Source organism: Cynocephalus volans, chromosome 12 (assembly GCF_027409185.1).
Source record: "Cynocephalus volans isolate mCynVol1 chromosome 12, mCynVol1.pri, whole genome shotgun sequence".
NCBI classification, from domain to species: Eukaryota; Metazoa; Chordata; class Mammalia; order Dermoptera; family Cynocephalidae; genus Cynocephalus; species Cynocephalus volans.
The window spans coordinates 15,984,860-15,997,050 of NC_084471.1; the positions used below are offsets into that span (position 1 = coordinate 15,984,860).

The 12,191-nt window shown below is 43.7% G+C and overlaps 1 protein-coding gene across 6 annotated transcripts in view; it reads left to right on the forward strand.

Moving 5' to 3' along the window:
• The window catches only part of LARGE1 (LARGE xylosyl- and glucuronyltransferase 1), a 538,741-nt gene that overhangs the window by 307,685 nt on the left and 218,865 nt on the right, over positions 1–12,191 (forward strand). For all 6 annotated transcript variants that reach the window (XM_063074931.1, XM_063074936.1, XM_063074933.1 and 3 more), the window contains one exon: positions 4,350–4,521. In XM_063074931.1, the coding sequence (XP_062931001.1) occupies positions 4,350–4,521 (172 nt within the window). The remainder of the gene's footprint in view (positions 1–4,349; positions 4,522–12,191) is intronic.

Sequence of the window (12,191 nt, forward strand, 5' to 3'; positions counted from 1 at the left end):
GCTCCAGGCCAGAGGCTTTGCAATCCTCCCAGCAGTGTTGTGAATATTATAAGCCCACGTTTTGCAGATGAGAAAACTAAGGTTCATGGAGGTTCCATGATTTGCCTGAGGTCACACAGCTTATTAGAAGTGAACCTAGTTCTAACGCCCAGGCTTTGTGGCTCAACAAAGCATTCCCCTTTTGTCACACTGTTCTGATCCTGGACTTCAGCTCTTGTGGACAATTCTGCTCCTAGTTGAGGAAAATGTCAAAGATGGGATGTGAACCCAGGCCTGGCTGACTCCACAGTCCTGCTCATTCATCAGACTAACTTTGAGTCATAACTATGTTGTTACCACAGTTTAAAATATATATATATAGTCCCTGCCTCGAGGAGTTTCAGTCAAGTGTATGAGAGAGACATGGAAAATTAAGCACAGCATGAGAACATGCTGTCCTGGAAGGCAGGGAAACAGCTTGCAGTGGGAGCCCTACCCAGCCTGGGGCAGGGGAAGGTGGTGACTGGAAGGCTGTGACTTCTAAGTTGAGACTAGGAGGAAGAGCAGGATGTGGATGGAGGTGGGGAAGATCATGTTATTTGCCACGCTACTTCTAAGAGGGTGCTCCATTTATAATAAATGTATATGCTTCTTACTACGAGTTCTTTTCCCCTGAAGATTCCTGAGTTTTCTGCCCTTTCCTGGGGCTTCCTTTATGAATACAAACTCATCCAAATGCTTCTTTACCTCTAATTGAACACTCGGATTTAATTGATTATGTATTAAGTTGGGGACTAGGAGCAACACTCAGGCCCGGGATCATGTGGAGATTAATTTATTCCTGTAGTCTTACTATTTTGTGATGCAGCCGAGTGCCTCACATATGTGTTAAAAATAAAGCTGAGAGTCAGGGCAATCTAATTAGATGGCTTAACCCAACACTCTGGTGCTTAGTCTTCACCAAGCTCTCCTGCTTTGATGGTAACCAAAATAGATGAGTAAGTTAATCAGAGGTCTGATTAAATAGCACAGCTCTGCAGCATGGACTGATGATTGCCAAGCTTCACTGCAGGCAGACTGTCAGGGGAGAGAGAAACTGAGCTGAGTTCCAAAGGCCAGGGCTTTCATGAGGAAGAGTTTTATAAAGTACACTGGAAGGTCCTCAGATCTTGAGGTGATGGCTAGTCAGGAAGCTAACTCCAAAAGAAAGATAATGTGGGAAAGAAGACAAATCTTCCCCTGGCAGATTCCAGCCATAGCTGTGCGTCTTGCTTGCTGTGGGAATGTAGATAAACACTCAACTTCCTGGGTTGCCTGCCTGCCTGCCTGCCTGCCATCCATCCAACCAACCACTCATCCATCCATCCATTCATTCCAGATATGTATTTTGCACTTATTATGTGTAAGGTATCATGCTTGAATCTTGCTATCGATTCTATCTTGTATTAACAGCATGACTGTGCTGGTTATGTTAGGTTTATCCCTCCAGATCCTCTCACCCTTCCCTACTGATGGAGTTTGGATGTGTTGTCCCCTCCAAAACTCATGTGGAAATTTGATCTCCAATGTGGCAGTGTTGGAAACTGATTGAGTCATGGGGGCGGATCCCTCATGAATGGATTAATGCTCTCCCTGGGGAAAGGGGGATTAATGAGTGAGTTCTCGCTGTATTAGTTCCCACGAGAGCTCATTGCTTTAAAAGACCCTGGTACCTTCTCTCTCTCTCTCTCTCTTGCTTCCTCTCACCCTGTGATCTGCTTGTACCTGCCAGCTGCCTGCTACTTTCCGCCATGAGCAGAAGCAGCCTGAGGCCCGTGCCAGATGCAGCTGTCCCAGAATCGTAAGCCAAATAAACCTCATTCCTTTATAAACTAGCCAGTCTCAGGTATTTCTGTTACAGCAACACAAACGGACTAAAACACCTACCCTCTTTGTGCCCCAAGATGCTGATGCATAAAGGCTGCCTCTCTGATCTCACTTTCATTGGGCTTCCGTGGGGGTTGGCCAGAGGGGCGCCCTACCAGGACATCCATGGTCAGGAGGAGAGCGAGGTTGAGATATTGTTCCCTGTTTCCGTCCTGTGGGTTGCCACAGGTGGGCCATGTCCCTCTGCCGAAGGTTGCTGCTCCTGCCAGGTAGCCTTACTCATACAGCGAACCCTTTTTGGATTCCAGCAGCTGCTGGCCTTGGCCCTTCCGGTCTTGGGGTGGTAACAGCACCCAACTCTTGCCGTCCCGGAGTACCACACAGCTTTTTTTTTACTGCTCCTAATTCTGCGTACACTTCAGAAAAGAGTCCTTTTGTGATTAAGTTTTCCTTGCATTACCCAGGTTGAGTGTGCTGTCTGTTTCCACCCACACCCTGCCTGATATGATGAAGTAACTGCTTTTATAAATGGCAGAAGCTTGAGCAAACATGTCCAAGATGACGTGACCATTAGGTGATGTCACTGGAGTCTGGTTCCAGGTGTGTCTGACTCCAGAACCCACAGGTTTATGCTCTCCTACATCCCAGGGATAGGGACCCTCATCTTCAATATGAAGCAAAGAGGCATCGACATCTAAATACTTGGCATGAGGCAAGGGAATCAGGGAGACGGGTGGGAGCTTATGTTTGCTTGTACTTTGTGAGGACTCAGGCACTTGAGTCCTTTAATCTCCTTTCATTTTCACATCAACTGTGTGGTGTAGTCATCACTTTCATTTTACAGGTAAAGAAACTGGGCCTTAGAGAGATCAAACACCTTGTAAGGGGCTGAAGTCCAGATTTGAACTCCTGTCTCTTTTTCCCCCATCACACTGCCCAAGTACAAGGTGACAGGGACTACAGATGTAGAGTTGGGGTTTTTTTTCCTAGACACTGACACATGGTGAACAGTTCAGTCCATCAGTGTGTTTTCTTTTTTCTGGTCAAAATTGTACTCATTTAAGCACAGGACCACTACAAAATGGAGAATACAGAGTATCTAAAATGGTAAAATGCAAGAAGCACAGTGTGTGGAGTGGGCCTGAGGGATGGAATGGGTCATGAGAGTTATCACAAGGGGTCCTTTCTTGTAGCCTTCCTACATCAGCGTGCTGTGCTCCTGTTTTCCCACCATCTCCAGATCATGATGCATTTAAAAAGAATGTATGCTTAGTTTTTCTTTACAGCAGTAATGGTTGCTTTTTAAAAAGTTAGAAAGTATAGGTCAGGTATATATATTTGTGTATATACACACACCCACAGAGAAAGATCCTCCCAGCATTCCAAAATGATCACTGTTAGTAATTTGATGTCTTGCTTTTATTTCTTCTTTCTCTGCATAAAATTGAATGGATGTGTTATTGTGTTGTTTGATTACCCGTAGTGGTTTTTAAGAACAGTGTCCTCAAAATGGAGTTGTAAATACAAAGGAGGTGAATATTTTTTTGAATCCTGATAAGGTGGCTGTGTTTCCCATTAAAGGTTTCTAATACAAGTGTTAGCCTCTTGAAAATAAGAAGTGTGTTTTGGCTCCCATGGAAACTACCTATGGCAGTGAGGACGGAGCCTTTGTCCATAATGACCTTTAAATGACCCTGCACATATGAAAGCTTTTATCATGCTGGTGTTTTATATTATTTTTAGCTTTGCCTTTGGATACCAAGTGGTAGCGAGGTTTGTGCCTTGCCGTGGACTCCACTCGCCTGTGGGACATTGATTGTTCTATTTTATCATGTGGGGATTACTCCCAGGTTGTTCATTTCTGCCCTTCTCTGCATGCGTCCTCTGTTGCTATCAGGTGAAGGGTGTTGCATAGATTATGACCAGATCCTGCTTGTGCCTTTATCTGAGAACATAGAGAAAGCAGCAATACTGTAGTCTATTCAGTTACACCTTTACAAAAATAGATGAGCATTAGCTTTAACAATACCATTAAGTAGTAATCCTAATGACACAAAAATGGAATATGACTTAAAGAAATATACCTACCTAGGAACAATTAGGTACTAGTTACAAAAGGTCTACATAGTATGATTCAACTTTTGTACCTGTATGTTTACTTTTTGTATACGCTTATTTTCTCCAAGGGACCTATATAATTTTTATAATACAAATTTTATTTTAAGAAGTCTGAGCATAGAGTTCGTCTGTAGTAATTATTTCATAACTATTATTTTTTCTCTTCCTTGATTCAGATGTTTTCTTCTCTAAAACTTCACATGCCAAAGTGTAAATACATAAACAGGTTTTTAAGAAAACAATTATTCATTTATTCAACACATTTTTACTGAGTATTATTTATGTCCCAGTCACTGTTTGTAATGTTTAAGCAAAAAATTAATGTAGTGATTTTTTTTTTTTTTTTCTTCCTTTCTCCTACTCCCTCTCTGCCCTATCCTGTTTAGTCTGAAGTTTCCTGGATCCCCAACAAACATTACTCTGGGATTTATGGTCTGATGAAGCTCGTCTTGACCAAGACTCTTCCTGCCAACCTGGAGAGAGTCATTGTCCTTGACACAGATATCACCTTTGCAACCGACATTGCAGAGCTGTGGGCAGTATTCCATAAGTTCAAAGGTACTTGTAGCACATTTGTTTTCTTATGTCCTTATAGGTGCTGGCATGCCAAGAACAGTGATTGTATTCTTAAAAACAGATGAGGTCAGCTTCAGTGAGGTCATGCTCATGAAATGGGTAAGGAATTGTGCATGTGGTTAAGTCTCTACTCTGATTTGAAACATGTTAGAGTAAAACTGGAATTTGTTTGCATTTCTTTTGTAAATGAACAGGTAAGATCTATCTTCATAGGAAGAACCCAATTTAGGATGCTTTGTAACACATGAATATCAAGTGTGCCTATTTTGTATGCAGATAATTGAGTGCTGACATCCCTATGTCGAGACACATGTTTATTGGTTTTCTTTTTATCAAATGATACTTTGATTGTCGAGAAAGCCTGTGAGGTAGTGTGGATGGGTATTGAGTAGAGAGTGTTTGAAAACGTTCATATGTCTTTTGCTTTCATTAATGTTATGGTTTATCATTTTAAGGAGGTATGGAAGTTTGGCTTTGTAAGACATTCTTTCTAGTCTAGTTAGTTTCTTAATAACTATTGTTGTAACTCTGGTCATCGCCTCAGGTATGTGAGAGTACGACTTGGTGGGAAATTATGAGCCCAATAGGTGTATTTAACTCTGGTGTGGATACACGAGAGCAGTAACTGGTGAGCCCAAATCTTGAGCTGTTATTTTAATACCCCTCTCTCAAAGCCTTCCTTAAATTACATTATTTTTTAATTTCTTCTATATTGAACAAATGCAGTGAGAAAGAAATTTGGCAGTGAGATTATTATTTTTTTCTTTATTTCTTATTTCTGTTTTCTTCTTTAAATTGCACTCTGTCTTCTGTGTTTAAAATCCCTTCTGCCTCTTCTCTTAGTTCCTTGTCCTGTGAAGGTGAAATACTTCTTAATGATTTTAAATCACAGTGTTTTCATAAATCACCGGCTATTCCTGTTTTCTATTTCCATTCATGGACGTAGAGTAAATTCCTTGCCCACTCCGTCACTGCCTGCTCCTTTCTCAAGGCTTCTTAGCTCTGGGCTAATTGAAGGAAGTTCTCAGCAAATCACGGGGATGCCATTGTGATCTGTAGGACTCTTTCCTTTATCAGGATCAAAATGTACTTTCCTTATCCTTGCCAGTAATGACACTAACAAAAACATCATTTAGCAAAACTGTTGAAACTGAGTGTGTCTTGGCTGTCTAATCTCCATAGCATCTTGGATCTGTCCTTTTATTTAATAAATAAATAAACTGTAGCATGGAAGGGATGCAGGATTTTGCACAGAGTTGAGATAAGCATGCATGTGCCTTGGCTTTCATTGGCTGTTCTTTTCAAGTTTCCCCATCATTTCTGCTTGTTTTTTAATTTCTGATTGCGCTGAAGTCATTGGGGGCAGTTTTTCTTTAATTACGTGGTGTTTTATTCCTCTTTTTATGCTGATGTTCAGTATGCAGTGATGCATTTATTCAGCAGGCATTTACTGCATCCCTGCTGGGTGTCAGCCAGTGCTCCTGGCTTTGGAAATAAGGAGATGAGTAATAAAGAGGCAGTGAGAGTTTTCCCTCTCCTGAGAGGTCAGGAAAGGTGGCTGGAAAAGTATCACAGAGGAGATGGTGATCCTGCTCCGTCTTGCCGGCTAAGAGTAGAGGTTGAATGTGGTGGGTGACCACATTCTCCTTTAGGAATAAAGGACTTATTACTCTAGCTGCTGAGAGTGCTGCCTGCAGAGGGAGGGCCCTCAGGTATCAGCCCTCTTGGGGGATGGCCTCAGTTGAAGAGTGTCACCTTGCCCTTGGTCATGCTTTCTTTCTGAGGTGCCCCGCATCATGGAATGACTGAAGAACATGGGTCCTGCAGGGTCAGCCGTAGCATTCCCGGGAGACTACCTCACAGCCTGATTTCCCCGTCTACCCAGTCCTGCTTTCTGCCCTTCCTTTTTATAGGTGCTACTCCCAAGAGCTCCCCCTAATAAACCTCTTACATGCTGACTTCCAGCTCAGTGTCTGCTAACCGGAGAAACTATACCTGCAGCACACATTTAGAACTATAAGTCTCCCCTGGGTAAGTGTAAATACCAAAGTCACTGGCACAGGTGATCAGGAATTGTAGAGCTGTAGCTAGGAAATCACATTTATTCTATCGCAGCTGAAACTAGCCAGAGTGCCAGTGGTGTTCTGTAGCGAGTAACAACAACACTGGTTTAGTAATTGTGGTTTTAAACACCGTAGTATCATCTATCCAAGGGAACACTCCCAGAGCTCTTGCCCAAGACTTGGATTTGGAAGACTCTGAGATTCAAGGCAGTTCCTGTGGCTGAGCAGAGTATATGGGCCAAGGTCAGAACTTTTGACAGGGAAAATTTGAATGCAATGAGCTGAGTTAATGGGCTGCATTTTATTTGTTCTTTCTTTTATTGGTTTATTTCTAGCATTTGTTTGACCCCCACTGTGCCGAGGGATATATTACATGCTGTTATTACCTAAAACTGTCAAGAGCACGGCACCTGCCTTCAAGGAGCTCACAAGCAAAGCAGTCTGCGTTACATTTTCATCTGTCACCAGCAAAGGAGGGTAAAACATCTCAGGTTTCCCCATGCCCACCCTATTTTTTGGGGGAAGGGGAAAATAAAATAAATAAGCTCTTCTCTTCTCCATATGTCACTCTTTTGAAAAGTTTTTTGGTGATTTTTTTTTTTTTTCCCCCCCTAAACTGGAACCATTAGCAGCCAGGTCATGGGACAAGAAGAAAGCCTTTTAGGACAGACCCATAAATGTAGAATATTCTGGTCCAAGAGGGAGAGGTCCCCTCTCTTAAGGCAATTGCAGTTGATCTTTCACTGTGGACATTTTGGGTGATACTGTTGCAATTTGGCCATGTTGACTTTTCCTCTGTTTTAGAACAGTCAGTTGTTTGGGCTGCTGTGGCTCTTGTGTTCAGATCACACAAAGATTTGATTCCTTAATGGTGCAGTGAAATCCCCTTGTACTTAAATTCATTATGTGGAGAATCTACTAAGAAGCCTTTTGTTAAGGACTTTAGACCTTTCCTCAGCCTCAACCATTGGTAGCTCTTGCATGCCTCCTAGAGATGTGCACATGCTCCCTCAGCCTTGACTTCCTCTAGTGGCAGATACCTCTGTCCCCACGTCAGCAGTCTGTCCCCTAATCCACCCTGTGCCAACTGATGGAGGATTTTCAGAACCACTAAATCAAGAATTGGACATGCCATTGATGGCTAGGGGAGTCATCTATTCAGTCATATTTACTGAGCTCTTCCTAGCTGTCAACTAGTTTTCTAACTGTTGGGAATATTGCAAGGTTGAGCAAACCCAGTCCCTACCCCTGTGAGTTTATATTTGAGTAGAGGGAGACAGACAATAAACAAATAGGTAAAATGTATCTTAGATGGTGATTAGTGCTCTGTGCATATGTAGAGGAAGAGTGGAAAGCATCCTAGACACGAGGAACGGCAGGTGTAAACTTTCTGAAGTGCATGTGGCCTGGCCTGTTTGAAGAGAAGGATGGAGGTCAGAGCAGAGCAGAGTGAGTCGTGGAGAGGGCTGGGGCCAATGAGGTCAGACCACCAGACCCTTGTTTGAAGGACAATGAGAAGACTTTGCCTTTCCTTTCAGTATTTTGGGGAGCCATTGGCGGACTTTGAGCAGAGGCGTGACTCGATCTGATTTGTGTTTTTAATGAGCCATCCTGGCTGCTGTTTTGAGAATAGGAGGAAGCAGGGAAACCATTTTGGAAACTACTCCAGTCATCTGAGTGAGCAATGGTGCTGGCTCAGACCTGCTGGAGCGGTAGAGGTGTAGAAGTTGTCACATAAGGGTCAGGTCGAAGTTTGAAGGTCAGGTCATCAGGATATCCTGCAGATTGCATGTGCAGAGTGAGAGGGAGTAGAGTCAAGGGGACCACGTGGTGGCTGAATGGGTGAGAGGGCGTGTGTGAGACAGAGAAGGCTGCAAGAAGACCAGGCTGTGGGGGAAATCGGGAGTTTGGTGTAAGGCTTGTTAAATTTGAGGTGCCTGATTGGACCTCCACTTGGAGATGGTGAGGAGGCAGGCAGATAAATGAGCATTTGTAAAGCAAAGCCAAAGTAACTGCTGTTTCTTAAGTACTTCCTCTGTTCCAGGCACTGAGCTAGAAGCTTTGCACATTTGAAAGTTAAACTGGGCCTGAGAGAGTTTAAAGTACTTTTCCTGCTCAGAGAGTTATTACATAGCAAAGCCGAACCCCAAATCATTTGGCTTTGGAGTCCGTGCTCTGTTCACTACCTTGTGCCATCTCTCCAGGCTTCTTGGTAGGTGGAAGAGGTGATGCCCACCGACCCAGGAGGTGGGGTCTACACTTGATCAGGTGTGACTGCTGATCATGAGGCATCCAGGAACCCCGAGTGCCTTAGTCTTAACTGCACACAAAAAAATGGAAATAATATTTGATTGTAGCAATTTTTGGAAAGGCCATTGTAAAGGCATAAATAATCAATGCACACCCATAATTTGAAACTTTTGGAAGAAAGCCATGCTGAGTATTTAAGATAGTGTTTTGATCCATAAGGACAAATGGGTATATTGCCACAGTGTGAAGTTCTGGCACTGAAGGAGATACGGTCAAACTACCAAGCACCTATGGGCACTACCCACCTCAGCCTCCTGGTGCCCCAGGGGGGTCATGCCAGTGGGTATCTTTCAAGGGTCCCATAGACTCACTGTGGCTAATGACAACTAACATTTTTGAGTACTGACTCTGTGCCAGCCACTCTGTTAAGCATTTTGTGGGTAAACTTATTTAATCTTCACAACACTCCCATGAAGTAATTACTGTTCACGTTCCTGTTTTAAAGATTTGGGAACTGATGCTCAGGGAGGCAAAGCAGCTTACCCAGAATCTCGCAGCTCTTAAGTCATGCAACTGAATTTGAACTCAGGCCAACTTTAAATCAATCCTCTTTACTCTGCACCCTGCACTCCCTAGAAGAGTAAGAAAAAGTATTGTCATGTGGGTGGAGCTAAGAATCTCTTTGGAGAGACCAAAGTTAGATGCATGATCTATTTCCAGGTGCTCACATAAGCCAGTTTGTAGAGGGCAGGCCTGTGGTAATATTGACACTCAGAGAACACAGGCAAGGAGCCAACATCATAGGTGCAGAAAAGTGTAGTTTTCCTAGGATTTGAGAAATAAAACCTTGGTCTTCAGAGTCCTGACCCACCATGTGACTTCCCAGGTCATCATCTTGGAAGTAGCTGTGAGCCCTGAGAACCCTACCCGTGGACTCATTGTGGTCTAGCGGAGGAAGCCAGAGTTGGGGCTCACCTGATGACTTTGAAGGTTTGTGTCCCCCTAAAATTTATATGTGGAATCCTAATCCCTAATGTAATAGCATTAAAAGATGGGCTCCTGGAACGTGATTATGGGATGGGGACAGAGCCCTCATGAATGAGGTTAGTGCCCGTATAAAAGAGGCCTGCGGGAGCTTGCTCACCTTTTCCACTGTGTGAGGACACGACTAGAAGGTACCATCTATGAAGCAGAGAGTCTGCACCAGACACCAAATCTGCCACCACCTTCCCAGCTCTGGAACTGTGAGCAATAAATTTCTGTTATTAATAAATTGTCTATCTAAGGTATCTTGTTATAGCAGCTCAGACAAAGACAGCAAATTACCTGGTTTCTTTGGGCCTCAATGAACTAGAAACAATGCTAACAAGGCCATGGTGAGAATCACACAAGATAATGCGTATTATTCTTCCCAGGTGCCATTTTGTCTGAGGACTCCCACCAGAATGTATGAGATCGTGGCAGGCATCATTATTGTGTGTCTCTTCTGATTCCTCACAGGCTTGCCCACAAAGCCAGCGGGGCTGGTGTAGCTACAAATGTAAAATAGTGTAGAAAAGCTGAACGTGATGAACATTGAAAGTATTCCTTCTGAAAAGGCATTTGTAGAACTTTTATGCTTATAATCAGTTGCCTTGAGGAAGTTCTTAGAAACTCTTTGAAGTTTCTTAGGTCTCGTCTTCCTTTCTTACCTTGCCCCTGCCTGCCTCCTGATGGAGCTGGCTGGCTCAGCAAAGGAAGAGACCGAGTCTCAAATCCTGGCTGGTCTCCTTATCAGCAGGGCGATCTTATGGAGGTCATTCACTCTCTCTCAACCTCACCTGTAGAAAGAAAGTGCTGGCATCTCACAGCGGTGGTGCGGGGACAGGGAGGTGATCCACTGATCCTGGTACCTAGTAGACACTTGGGCCATGTAGATTCCTGTCCCCTTTCCTTCCCTCCTCTGCCCCAAGTTTCTGATTTTCCCATTTGCCTCTTTTCTTTTGACTTTAAATCCTCTTTATCCCTCCTTTCACCTACCTCCAAACAAAGCTCTGTGCCCCTCCCCTGCCATTCAGCTGGGATGAAGGGAATCAACGGCGACCTTCAGGGTGCCCGCTGCATAACCTCATGCTAGGCAGGTGTCCCTGATTAAAGCTGTCCCTTCTCTGCCGTCCTGGCGTGGCCTCTCCCAGGGCTTGGTGTGGACAGATTCCCACTCATGTCACACCCACTCTTGACAGTTCCTAAACTTGAGACTATTTTGCCACAAGGAAGAAAAACAAATTTTTGAAAGGTATAAATTCTCAAAAAGTGCTTTAAAATGACACCAACAGCTGTTGTCTATACAGGTGACGGGTAGTTAGTACAGAAAGCACTGGAATTCGGCTACAAAAGAGCAAGGCTGGACCTGTGTTCTTTGTTCATCAATCAAACACTTTTGCTAAAAGGCCAGGCATTTTTTAAAAATCTGTGTTTTAGAAATTCTTCTGCACTCACGAGTATTGATAGAGTCCCCTCCTCACCACCAGTTTTCATCGTTTTGTTTCAGTTTCTAACTTCTTCTGACTCCTGGTCAGTTTTCCACTTAGAGAATTCTGACAGCCTCTCGTGTTATGTCCTGCTCTCTCCTCACACCCTGCTGCTTTCTTCACGTCTCTTGCCCACGCCGCCTACTGTTCAGAACCAGAAAGGAGCGCTTGCATTTCCTGCGAGGGGCTCCTGGTGCTTCCCTTGGACCAGTGGAGATGCGCACCACTGGGGCAGAATCAAGGATTTCACTCCTGGCAAAAATGGTGAAGAGTTTTTAATTATTTTCAGATTAACTTTGAAGTGAATCTGCCTTTTCTTACTATATTAGAAAGATCATTTGACTTCCTGGAGTCTCTTCTTTGTTGTTATTGCTGTTCTATAAAAGTGGGATTAATAACTGCCCCATAGGCTTTATTTTGGTGATTAAGTCAGATAATGGCTGTGCATTACACAGTGCATAATAAATAATTCCCTTCCTTTCCTCTTCTAGAACTTTGGGTTTGTTTTGTTTTTGTTTTTTTCTCTTGTTCTTCAACCTGAAATTCTTGAGACTTAGGAGAACAGAAGCAAGCCAGCTTGCCTCCCTCCCTGCCCGCCTCATTCATTCAGTCACTCATTCTTTCTCTAATGCATTCTTTTGAGCCCCCGGTCTGGTCTTGCCCTCATGTTGCTAATGTCTATTAAATGCTTTGTATGTGTCAGGTCCTGGGCCACCTCATTTAGCCTTCATTAAAGTCTTTAAGTATCCTACCTGAGGTCTCTAACTATGAGCTAGAGGCAGAACCTGGATTGAAGCTGGGCTGACCTCACAGCTAATGCTCTTAACCA